The following is a 14,120-nucleotide window of genomic DNA, read 5'->3' as shown; positions in this document are numbered from 1 at the left end:
GAAGGGTCTTTGGGTGAGAATGGATGGTGTCCACTGTGGCACGGGCTTCCTGCAGAGTTTAGTTTCAATTCACCCCAGACAAATAATCAGGCTCACTTGGAAAAGTGAAAGGTGGCAGAGTTAGAACTAGATCTGTAAGAGCAGCACTAACTTCTACGACCTGAATTTTCAAACAAAACTTAAATTAAATACATTCCCATTATCTAAAAAATAATAGGGAAACTGCAAATGGTAAGTTCTTCAAAGGCAAATCATCACTTCTATCTCTAGCTACACATTCACAAAATACAGAAGATCTAACTAGGGTGAGTGTGCATAAACTCATTCTCATTAAAAGTCTTTCTAAGGCATGATATACCTTCCGACTGGCCGTCCTCAACTGGCCTTCGTTATTCAAAGATTAAAGGAAGCTGGAGTGCCAATTAAAGTCATTCTTTCTCAGTGTATGCCTGATGTAAAGACAGCGTACCAGGACTGTTTGAAATGCCAGCTGCACACTTCAACACAAATGAGACTCCAGGGACTCCTCTGTCAAGGTACCTGAGCTAGAGGCTGGGAGGTGCTGAGGATACAGCTTTCGCATTAAACATGACACACGGAGGCCAATTTATTCTGTGGTGTCCCTTTTGTCCCATAAATGTCCCATCATAATGAAACTGCAAGGGCCAGCAGTTTAAGCTGAGCATTAAAGGGACCAGATATTGAAAAAGGGGATTTTTACATGCTCTCTTGAAATAAACGAGTTCAGTGCACCATTTGGACACTAAACTGCCTTTCAAGACCTTCTAGATGAATAAGGCTGTGATATACTCATCAAACTCATTCTTTACCTACGGGTCAAAAGTAGTTTGAAATACCAATGTAGCTTTATTAGTGAACATTCATCCGTTTAGGTGAATATGTAAATATGTGCTGTGGACTTTCCACTCAAAAACAAAATAAACACCAAAAATGACAGCAATGAGAAAACAGCACTTAAAATGAAAATTCTGAAAGACCTTAAGATATTTTTAATGAAATCTGAGAGCTTTTTGACCCTGCATAGACAGCAACTGGTGATGTGGATATGCTTGCATGAGCTCTGCAATTCAGCACTCCAGTCAAGTTGCAACATGTCATGTTTATTTATATAGAACTTTATATAATAAATTGCTTTAAAGCAAACAGCTTTACAGTGCTAAATATGTAAAATGCAATTTCTACTATAAAGAAGCTCTGCAGCGCATTCACGCTTTTACTCACGCCTGACCTCAATAGACTGAACAGCTTAAAATAGACCACAGAAGATTCTAAAAAAATCTAAATTTTGCTAAATTCTATATATGTGACCCTGGACCACAAAACCCATCTTAAGTAGCAAGGGTATATTTGTAACAATAGCCAACAATACATTGTATGGGTTAAAATTATAAAATTTTCTTTTATGCCAAAAATCATTAGGATATTAAGTAAAGATCATGTTCCATGAAGATATTTTGTAAGTTTCCTACTGTAAATATATCAAATCTTAAAAGACAATTTCACTTCCAGAAAAACAATTTACACATATTTTACTCACCCCCTTGTCATCGAAGATGTTCATGTCTTTCTGTCTTCAGTCGTAAAGAAATTATGTTTTTTAAGGAAAGCATTTCAGTATTTTTCTTCATATAATGGACTTCAATAGTGCCCCCGATTTTGAACTCCCAAAATGCAGTTTAAACGCAGCTTCAAATGGCTCTAAATGATCCCAGCCAAGGAAGAAGGGTCTTATCTAGTGAAACAATTGGTCATTTTTCTTACTTTTTAAGCACAAAAGTTTGTTTAACACTAGCTCTGGGATGCACGTCTACGACGCTACGTACTACAGAATCACGTCGAAAGGTCACGTACGATGTAGGCCGAACTACAGACCCAGTGTTTACAAAGCGAACGTGCAAAGACTAATTAATTGCGAGTAAGTCAAACGCTGTTTACAAACAAAAAGGTACAACGATGTTGGACGATTCTGAAGTTGTAGGGGAAATGAGAGATGGAGATTTTCGCCATACCCTACCTTTTTGAGCCGGAGTACACAGACGAACTTAGAGACTGCTGCAGCGACACAAGACCCTAAAGCCTCGGGCAAACCACGCTCAAACGAGACATGGTGGTGCATGTGTGGAAAATGACATTTATTGCCAACGGAGCAGGAATCTCAATGCTGTCAAGAATGGACCTTATCTATTCCACTGTCGGAAAGAATCAGCAAGTCAGGTGGTGAGTCGTGCGTGACCTTTCGACGTGATTCTGTAGTACGTAGTATCGTGGACGCGCATCCCAGGGCTAGTGCTACATGAGCTTTTGTGCTTAAAAAGTACACGAATTTTAATTTTTCGAAAAAAAATGACTGATCGTTTCACTAGATAAGACCCTTCTTCCTCAGCTGGGATCATTTAGAGCCCTTTGAAGCTGCATTTAAACTGCAGTTTAAAATCAGGGGTACCATTGAAGTCCATTATGTGGAGAAAAATCCTGAAATGCTTTCCTTAAAAAGCATAATTTCTTTACAACTGAAGACAGAAAGGCATGAACATCTTGGATGACAAGGGGGTGAGTAAATTATTTGTAAATTGTTGTTCTGGAAGTGGACTTCTCCTTTAATTTTTGATTAGTAATATGCCTTGATAAGAACTTCATTTGGACAACTTTAAAGGTGATTTTCTCAATTTTTAGATTTTTTTGCACCCTCAGATTTCAGATTTTCAATAGAAAGTGTATTAATTCAATATGGGTCACACACACACACACACACACACAAAAAAAAAAAAAAAAAAAAAAAAAAAAAAAAAAAAGTAAATGCTGGTTTGCAATTACATGACAATTTTATACATAACTATTACTATAGAAAAGTAACTGGTCTCACTAAAAGGAAACTGATGGCCTTTATTTAACCACTTGGCATCACGTCAGGCTGACAAATGTTTATCTAGGGGGAGGATAAGGTCATCTAACTAAACACTCTCATACTTTAAGGCAGCAAAGTAAAAAACATTTTTCTAAAACAAGATTCATGTCTGCATACGCTCTCAGGATTGCAGCATTTGTTCTCTTGCAGTGAGATTCACCAGAGAGGAAAGCAGAGAGGGCTTGAAAAATGTTTAGGTCAGCTGTGAGAAACACCAACTCAGCAGTTTACATTCTCCTCCCATCACCTGTCACATTACAGGGAAGCGGAGCAGGATTCCAGAGTCATTACATGGATTTATAAACTGCTGTCAATCAAAGTGCCCGTCACTCCCTTCACTCCTCAACTGTGGGATTGAACGAGTTGCTCAAGGCGACTTGTACCTGAGTGGCTATACAACTTTGAAATGCATTAGGAGTGGAGATTGATTACACAACGTGACATGTTAAATGTAATGTTTCCATACATTTAAAATTGTATACTCCAAATCTTTCCATGGGACAGTACATTTGTTACAGCAATAAAACAGCCAGCCTGGAAACAGTATAAATCTCATTTAGTTAATCAACCAAGGAGAAATGAGTCCAGCGGCAAGTTTAGATTTATGATAGAAAAACTTCATATACTGAGTCAAATTATCCTCGCACGTAGCGGCCTCACTTTGCCTTAACAATAAATCTATGATACATGCCATGTAATCTACCTGAGCAGCAAAATGGCATTCAAAATGCATCATTTATACAGCTCGGCTACACATGCAGCCACATCAGCAAAAATCTATTAAGAAAATCAAAAAAGTACTCCAACATGAGAAGACAAGCTCTTTTATTTGTGTTATTCCACTCTAGACTGCTCGATTTAAGTAACTTTGGAGACCTTTTTTTAATTTAATTTAATTTATTTTTTATATTATTTGATTTAATAAAATGTACAAATTAAAATATAATTAATACTTAATATAGAGTTGAAAAACATGAGTTTAATTCAAAACATCTTATTAATTAATCTGCATGGTTTATATTGCAGTAATTTATTACCTATAGTGTATATACTGCATGTTTAAAACACCCTCTGCTGGCTCATTTCAGTAGTGTCTGCAAATAGGAGTAAAACGTCCTGATTATAAAATAAAAAAAAAAAATTACACATACATACATACATACATACATACGTACATGTGTACATGCGTACATGCATACAGACAGACTTTACCAATGCCTGTGAAATTTTGTATGTATGTAAGGTTTCACAATATCATTCAAAAAGAAAACAAAGTAACACTTCACATTTCCATCAGTTCCATTTTAGTGTTTTTCCAGAGTTCTGCATCCATTGCAATCCACTTGAGAAGATTACTGTTTTTTTTGTGCATGTGTGCGTTTGTGTGGGAGCCACATACGAGAAGTAATTCAGAGTGGTACGGTTCAATCTCCAATACACGCACACAGCTTTAAAAGGCTTTAAAAGCCAAGACTGCCGCACTGTGCTTTTTATTTTAACCCCTGGTGGTTCTGAAAACAGACAGAAAGCATCCAGAACAACAAACAGACTGATTGCATCATGTTCACAGAACAACCAGATCCATTAGAAGCAAGAGCAACATTTAAGAACACGTACAAATTTGTAAAGCCTCTGAGAAAAGTCCCATATCAAAGTCACACTGATACAACATTCATAGATGTGACACTGCTTAAAGGAACACTCCACGTTTTTGAAAATAGGCTCATTTTCCAACTCCCCTTAAAGTTAAACAGTTGAGTTTTACCATTTTTGAATCCATTCAGTTGATCACCGGGTCTGGCGGTGGCACTTTTAGCATAGCTTAGCATAGATCATTGAATACGATTAGACCGTTAGCATCTTGCTCAAAAATGATTAAGGAGTTGTGATATTTTGTCTATTTAAAACCTGACTCTTCTGTAGTTACATCGTGTACTTAGACTGACGGAAATTGAAAAGTTGCGATTTTCTAGACCGATATGGCTAAGAACTATACTCTCATTCCGGCGTAAAAATTAAGGAACTAATGACGGTCTAATCTGATTCAATGATCTATGCTAAGCTATGCTAAAAGTGTTACCGGCAGATCGGCTGAAAGGATTTGAAAACGGTAAAACTCAACCATGTAACTCTAGAGGAGCTGGAAAATGAGCCTATTTCCAAAAAAAGTGGAGTGTTCCTTTAAGACAGTGAACAAATCACCATGATTACCAGCCTAATTAGCTTGTCTTACGGCATCTAGTAAACTAGACCGGCAGAGATCTGATCAAAGGGCTTTGATTAAAAGATTTTCTCAACAGACAGTTAATTGGGAGAGACGCCCGACTGCTGGAGAACTAATAGCAGAACTGCATCATCAGTCCCGTGAGACTGAACTGAAGCCTCGGGCTGGCGTCGACCCTGCCCTGCAGGTAACAATGAGAAACATTAGCCCTAACGGAAGCAATGCTGGGTTGTCACAAAATACCTCCTGTATCTGTCCTTTGGGAAAAATCTTGCTGAAGTCATTACTGCATGCTCACAAGGTTAACCCAGCTCGCTGTCTGGCTGTCTGAGTATAAAACGACACGAAATGCACGTTTAGATGCTCACCTGAGGGTACGGGTGCATTTATTCACCTAAAATGCTCCTAAGATGGGTTTTAGGAAGTTTGATGCATCATAGCTATTTGTAGTCGTGCTCAAGAGATCAGAAGCTGTTTGAAAAGAGCTTGAAAAAGCAGGACTAGTGGAAATTTTAAGTTCAATATTGCAGATGCTCGTGCTATTTCACTGCATTATTTATGGCAAACTACCTTGCAAAATATTCTTCAAGCAACTTTAAAACAGTTTGGTCTAGAAAGTTTTCTGAACTTCACATGGAGTTCCTGATAACTTACTCACCCCCTATGTCATCCAAGATGTTCATGTCTTTCTTTCTTCAGTCGTAAAGAAATTACGTTTTTTGAGGAAAACATTCCAGGGATTTTCTCCATATAGTGGACTTCAGTGGTGGCCAACGGGTTGAAGGTTCAAACTGCAGTTTCAATGCAGCTTCAAAGGGCTCCACAAGATCCCAGCTGAGAAAAAAGGGTCTTTTCTAGCAAAAAGTTCTGTAATTTTCTTAAAACAAGAAAACCTATACTTTTTAACCACAAATGCTCCTCTTGCACAAGCTCGATCTCACGCATTACATAGTCAAGTTGGAAAGGTCACGCATGACTTGGGTGAAAGTAACACCCAGTGTTTACAAAGCGAACGTGCAAAGAAAATCAAACGCCCTTCACAATAAAAGGAAAACAACAATGATGGATGATTTTGAAGTTGGAGGACAAAATGAGAATGTGTTTTTCGGCCTATCCTACCTTTTGATCCGAAGTGCACAGACGAATGAACTAACCGTTTGTGACCTTTCCAACGCGATTACGTAATGCGTGAAGTCGCACATGCACATCGCAGAACTAGTGCAAGACAAGCATTTGTGGTGAAAAAGCATATAATTTTTTTTTTTTTTTTGACCAAAAATGACCAATCGTTTTGCTAGATAAGACCCTTATTCCTAGGCTGGGATCATGTAGAGCCCTTTGAAGCTGCACTGAAACTACTGTTGGCCACCAAAGTCGTCCACTATAGGGAGAAAAATTCTGGAATGTTTTACTCAAAAAAACTTAATTTCTTTGCAAATGAAGAAAGAAAGACATGAGCATCTTGGATGACATGGGATTGAGTAAATTATCAAGAAATTTTTATTCTCCCTCAACTTGTAGCCCGACTTAGTTTCTTTAGACCAACTACCACAAAAGCTCACAATTTTCATTTTTGAAAGCAAATCCTTATTGCTTCAAAAAAATAAATAAATAAATAATAATAATAATAATAATAAATTAAAAAACCTCAGTTTTTTTGCCATTGACCACAAAGACACCAAACAAAAAGTGATGAGATTGTCAAGAGAGAAAAAGTACTTCTTGGAAGAGAGAATTTTTCTTTATTATTATTATTATTATTATTATTATTATTAATAATAATAATAATAATAATAATAATAATAATGATAATAATAATAATAAGATGATGATGATGATGATGATGATGATGGTGATGATAGAAAGACTATTAAGGTTATTGTTGTTGCCCAGATTTTACACTACTGTTCAAAAGTTTGGGCTAAATAGGACTTTTCTGAATAAAATAATACTTTTATTTAGCAAGAATGAATTAATTTGATCAAAAGCAACAGTGAAGACTATGGAAGCCCATTTCCGCCACTGAATAATGTTTTTTTTTTTTTTTTTTTACATGTTTAAAACTTTTTATCTCACAATTCTGACTGTTTTTCTCAGAATTGCATGATATAAACTTACAATTGTGAGAAATAAAGTCAGAATGGCAAGGTATGAACTCATAATTCTGACACTTTTCTCAGAGACAAACTTACAATTCTGATTTTTTTTTCTTAGAATTGCATGATATAAACTCACAATTCCGACTTTTTTTCTCGAAATTGCACAATACGAACTTACAATTCTGACTTTTCTCAGAATTGTGTGATACAAACTTAAAATGGCAAGAAATAAAGTCAGAATTGTGAGATATAAACTTACAATTCTGACTTTTTTCTCAGAATTGCGAGATATAAACTCGCAATTGTGAATTATGAAGTACAGTGTTGAAGGGGGAAGGCAGATATGTTCTCAGACTTGCGAGTTTATATCTCACAATTCTGACGTAACTCGCAATTGCATGTTATAAAGTCGCAATTGTGAGGAAAAAAGTAAAGATTGAGAGTTTACGTCTCACAATTCTGACTTTATAACACACAGTCGCAAATTTATATCACGACACAATTTGGAGAAAAAAAGAAATCAGAATTGCGAGACATAAACTTGCAATGGAGAGGAAAAAAAAGGTAGAATTGTGAGATTAATTACCTTTTTAAATGTTTTTATTCAGTGGCAGAATCAGACTTCCGTAAAAGACATTTATAAATGTTACAAATGAGTTCAATTTCAAATAAATACTGTTCTTTCTATTCAACAAAGAATTATGAAAAATATGCATCATGGTTTCCACAAGCAACTGTTTTCAACACTGATAAGAAGAAATGTTTCTTCAGCAGCAAATCCACATGACCATGATTTCAAAATGTATTAAAATGGAAATCAGTTATTTTAAATTGCAATAATATTTCACAGTATTACTGTTTTCACTGCATTTTCAAACAAATAAATGCAATTAATGCAGTTTTAATAAGCATAAGTTACTTCTTTCAAAAATATTAAAGATCCTTACTGTCCACAAACTTTTGACTGGTAAAGTATATATCTTTTAAAAAGATGAAAAGACCGAGTATAGCCCTTTGAAATCGTCAGGATGCTACAGGGTTACAGTAAGTTTATAACGGTTACTGTAAGGGTTTTCTGTCTGAGACTGGAGCATCTCCTGCAACTCAAGAGTAATTACTGTGTGTGTGTGTGTGTGTGTGTGTGTGTGTGTGTGTGTGTGTGTGTGTGTGTGGAGGTCCACAGAGGGATGAGATCCTCTTTTCTCCTCTGATTACAGTCTCAAAGGTATCTGTTTTCCTCTTACCGCAGGACCAGCCAGCCAGTTCCTGTGCCAACACTGGATTAAGCATAACTAATAAGTCTCACTGGACTATTCCTTTCTATTGTCCATTGTAAGACAATGTTAATGTTACCGTGTTTGATTTGGACTTGATGGGGATCTTCCTCTAAGATGTTTCTAATGCACCATAACACATTCGGTAAATAATTCTGCACCCTAAAATCATTAAGTATTTAGAATTAGATCAAAAGCAAACAACAAACACATTGTGAGCTTAATATTAAAATACTAAATATGAAATTAAATTATAAAATATATAATAGAAATAAACTGATAACCTAAGGCTCAGGAAGCCACAGGAAACCTAAAATCTGTTCCTAAAGAACAGACGGAAGTATAAAATGAGGCAGAAAGATTAGTGAAGACCTCACGCACCTATGGTATACCCTCGCTTGAGCTCTCCACGTCGAGGACTACGAGCCTTTTGGATGTTGCTGGTATTGATCTCTTTTTCTTCACCTATGGTTGATCTGGCCACATTCTGTATGAGGGGAGACGCCAGCAGGTCTTTGACAAGAGAACCAGCATAACCCTCATCAGGGATGTCCACTGACTGGGACTTCTTCTTCAACCTAGAATAAAGAAAGGGGGAAGAAAAAAAAAAAAAAGCATTAACTTTAAAAGACTATTTCTGCAATAAATGTTACAAAAACTTTGAATAAATCAATTAGATTTTTTATTTTAGATTTTTCTTTTATTGCATTTTCCATTTTATTTTCTATTTTTTATTTTATTGCAATTTTTATGGATTTTTTTATTGTATTTTATATTTTTATTATTACAATTTTGATTTTATTTTATCATTTTATTTTATATCATTTATATTATAATTTAATTTAATTTGTATTTTATTTTTATTAAGTTTTATTTATTTTATATTTTTATTGTAATACATTTTTTTAATTTAATTTAATTTCATTTAATTTTGTTTTACTATTTTATTTATAATTTAATTTTTTTATTATTATTTTATATTTTAATTTAATTTAATTCATTTCATTATTTCATTTTTTTATTTCATTTTATATTTTAATTTATTTTAATCAATTTATTTAATCCTAATTTTTATTTAATTTTTATTTAAGATTTTTATTTAATTTTATATTTTTAATTTTATATTTTTATATTAATTCTATTTTAATTTAATTTAATGTAATTTAATTTATCCATTCAAAGGTTTGGGATACTTAATTAAAAAAATAAAATAAAATAAAATAAAATAAAATAAAATAAATAAATAAATAAAACACACTATTACATTAAATAAATACTGAAAAGAAAATGCACTGCATTAAGCAGTAAGCAGTACAAGTTTTTACATTCATAATATAATTTCTCCATTTTTATTTAATTTTATTTTATATTTTTATTTCATTTTAAATTTTTATATTTTATTTTATATTTTTATTATTTTATATTTTTATTAAATTATATTTACTATTTTAATTCAATTTAATTTAATTTATTAATTTATTTTTATGTTTTATATATATATTTTTTATTTTATTTTACATAAACACTACCATTCAAAAGTCTGGGACACTTAAAAAAAACAACAACAACAACATGTTGTTTTTTTTTTTTTTTTTTTTTTACTCAAAATCAATTTTTTTTACTTACATTTTAATGTCTCTATATGAACACAGCATCTACACAAACACAGCACCAAGCATTTTTTGCTGGAATGCCACACAAAATCAATACATATTGCATTCTGCTTGATTTGCAGAGCGCTTAAAAGTAGCATTGCGTAAACATTTTTAGTGACAGTTCTTTTAGAGATACTGCAGTAAAGCAGGAAACCAACAACCAATGGCTACAGACAGCACAAATGATAGAAACAGACAGGCAACCCTGTCCAGATGAACTGACCTAGATTCAGAGAGAACGGCCTGAAGACTCACACTCACTCATTCACCCGAGCAATGAGCTCAAGGCACACAACTCCAGGACAACAGAAACCATGATACTGCTAAGATAACTTTATAGGTCCTTTTAGGAATTAACCAACCAGCCCTGAAGTCTCCTATAACCATGTGCAAGCTCAAAAACAATTCTGATATCAATATTGAGATGTGTCATGGTAATGTCAATAAACACTGACAAACTAAAGCAGGTGGCTAAAGGATGTGGCTGTTTGGTAAAGGTGGCTTCACTCTCACGGCTAGATCACCTGCTTTTATTGGCCCATAGGGAGACATAAAGATGCCATAAATCTGTGCTGAACTTATCAGCTAATGGACTCGCTCTCATTTACAACAGGCAATTGTCACGGTAAATGTGAAACTGCTTACCAAAAGCCTTCTACATTTCAACAGCGTTCAAACGTTATTTTATAGTTCTTCAGCCATTCCTCTTTAAAAGAAAAGCAGCATCATACTTTTGCAAAGTGACCCATATTTAGTTTTCGACCACTGAAAATGTGTACAATTTAATGATTTACTCCTGGAGCCATACTGAAATTCCAATATCTCTGGAACCAAACCATACTGGGCCCCAAAATTAAACATACCACAAGGAAACTTTGTTAAGACCCAAAATCTAAAATGGCATTAAGATATATTTAATACTTCTTGAGTTACAGGCATGTAAACTTTGGAGTAAAAACTTAAAAAGTGCCGTTTCCCTGTTTTTGAATGGTCACCACTGGCACAAAATGCAACAGAGATTGCTTAAGTCAACAGATTTTATTAATAGAACTACCAATCTCAGTCTAAAAATAACATTATGATGCTGCCTTCTTTCTTAAGTCATGTGTATCTTTCTTCAGAAAAAAATATTCGCAATATCAAAAATATGAGCCGGGGACCTCTGGTTGAGTCGACACAGAATGCAAATTATTGACTGATAATTCATTGAACAACAATTCACAAGGGTTTTATTAGTGAAATGTGCACATATTTGTCCTCCAAATGAAACCCAATGTGGAGGAGATTTTGGTTTGCATTGATTACTCAATGCACAAACTCTCTGGAGTCCTTGATCAATGCCAACAGTCAAGCATTACCATACCATGTGTAAATTAGCCAATTAAAATGGTTGACAAATAAAATAAAATAAAATAAAATAAACTGTCAAAAACCCCACAGCCAAAAGAAAATTCAAAGAGCCCAGTACAATACTTTATTAGATGTTATTACATTTACCCAGTGCATAAACCCACTGAAATAATCTCCATTTTGATTTGATTTACTGCCAAAAATCATACAAAATCCTTGGAGGAAAAACAAACAAACAAACAAACAAACAAAAAAAAAAAACAACATTGTTGCTTAGATTATTTAACAAGAATATTATTTCTAAACGACCATAAAACACTCATATGAAGCTGACTGAATAAAAACAGTATAGATTATAAGTGTTCACATGTTGGGTTCACTGGACAATTAATTTTCAAATAATAAATAAAATATACAAAAAATAAAATAAAATTAAAATAAAAACAAAATAAAATAAGAAATAAGACAAAATAAAATAAAGAAAAAAAGATAAAATAAAATAAAATAAATAAGGAACTAAATATTAAAAATAAAATAAGAAATAAAACTAAATAAAAGAAAATAAAAGAAATATAAGAAAAATTAAATTAAAAAGAAAATAAAATAAAAGAAATAAAAGAAAAATAAAATTAAAAAGAAAAGAAAAGAAAATAAGGAACTAAAATAAAAATATAAAACAAGATTTAAAATAAGAAATAAAATAAGAACCATTAAATAAAAGAAATTAAAAGAAAAAAATTGAAATAAGCTAAAATAAAATAAATAAAATAAAAAATAAAATAAGAAATAAGAAATAAAATTTAAAAAGATATAAAATAAAAACATTAAATAAAATAAGAAAAATTAGGAACTAAAATAAAGTTAATATAAAAAACAGAATAAAAAATAGAAATAAGATAAAATAAAATATGAAAGAAAATAAATAAAATAATAAGATCAAACAAAATAAAAATAAAATAAAATAAAATAAAATAATAAAATAAAATAAAATAAATAAGCGACCTCTTGCCTTCAGAACATCAAAAACCCAACAACTAAAAAAAAACTAAAATTCAAAGAGTCCAGTACAATACTTTTCAATACATGTCATTTTACCCAATGCATGAACCCACTGAAACAATCTCCATTTTGATTTGATTTACTGCCAAAAATCATACAAAATCCTTGGGGGGAAGGGAAAAAAAAAAAACATCGTTGCATAGGTTAACAATAATAATTTCTAAATGACCATAAAACACTCAAGCTGAATGACTATAAACAGTGTAGGTTGTAAGTGTTCCCATGTTGGGTTCGCTGGACAATTAATTTAAGTACCTGCAAATGCTTCAATGAAACAAGTCAAAGATCTTGAAAAAAAAGTTAAAGCGACAAAAAGATGAATGCATTAAATAGCGTGCAAAACTACCAGTTATCATAATACGACCGCATCAGCGTGGAAAATGTTTAACGAGGGTAAAGGCAGCATTAATAGAGATTATGACAGATTTTAAGCTGCTCAAACTCCTGCTGACTAAAACTCCTTAAATATTACATAACAGCGGCAGGTGTTAGATCGATACCCTATGGGCGCTGATCTTATTAGACAGTAAAATATTAACTAACCTTAATCAGAGTGTTACTATTCTGATTTATACATTACCTAAATGTCTTGCATCTTTTAAACGGCAAGTAGAAGTTAAGATCATATCAGGACAAAGGATGACTGAAATGTTTCACTACTGAGAAAAAAAAAAAAAAAAAAAAAAAACACTTAAACTCACTTGCATGAATGTAAAAGTAAGGGCTCCGCATAGAAAAAGAGTGAAAACCATAGAGAAGACGTTAGCAACTTCACTGGAACTCTCTGGCATCACCAATGTGATACAATGTCAACAAAAGACAGATGTAAAGTAGATGTACGTTTTTGTAATGAAATTATTAAATCCAGCTGTGAGCTTGTAATTGCACAGGCCTGATGATAATATGAGGAATATTAAATATTCACATTCTGTGCCTTCGTTGAACTGAGATTCTGACATCAAAGTCTGGAACTGGGACACTGCTGAATATATTGTGCAAAAACAAACAGTAACAAAAAGAATAAGACTACTGGGGAGACGTGTGTTTTCACAGTCATGACGGAAATCCACAGTTGAATCCAAAATAGCAGAAGAATAAAGATTTCTGCAACAAACACGATAACTTCACTGGAGCACTGCCATAAACAGAGAGACTGCAACTGAACTGTTTATGCAGCAAATTCATCTGCACAACATGGCTTTACAGGACTTTTTTTTTTTTTTTTTAATGTGCAATGACAATTTTAGATACACATTTATCATGACAGCTTTAGAACTTAGACATTTTTAATGAGGCTGTAGCATTGCTGTAAAGCAGTATTTGTATCTTAAAGAAGTGGTGATGAGTCATGACTCAAAAGAAAATTGCAGATCTGTTCTGATAGGGTCATGTCCATCAGGGGAAAACATAGCAAAATAAAATAAAATGAAATAAAATAATATAAAATAAGATAAAATAAAATAAGATAAAATAAAATAAAATAAAATAAAATAAAAAAAATAAAAGATAAATACTAAAATTAAAAAAAGTAAA

At 33.0% G+C, this 14,120-nt stretch overlaps 1 protein-coding gene across 2 annotated transcripts in view; it reads right to left on the bottom strand.

The window, feature by feature from the left end:
- oxr1b (oxidation resistance 1b) overlaps window positions 1–14,120 on the bottom strand; it is a 75,283-nt gene that overhangs the window by 45,788 nt on the left and 15,375 nt on the right. For both annotated transcript variants that reach the window (XM_051136355.1, XM_051136356.1), the window contains exon 3: window positions 8,905–9,101. In XM_051136355.1, coding sequence (XP_050992312.1) covers window positions 8,905–9,101 — 197 coding nt within the window. The remainder of the gene's footprint in view (window positions 1–8,904; window positions 9,102–14,120) is intronic.

Source organism: Labeo rohita, chromosome 19, assembly GCF_022985175.1.
Source record: "Labeo rohita strain BAU-BD-2019 chromosome 19, IGBB_LRoh.1.0, whole genome shotgun sequence".
Lineage (NCBI taxonomy): Eukaryota > Metazoa > Chordata > Actinopteri > Cypriniformes > Cyprinidae > Labeo > Labeo rohita.
This window is presented reverse-complemented; position numbering and strand designations above follow the sequence as displayed.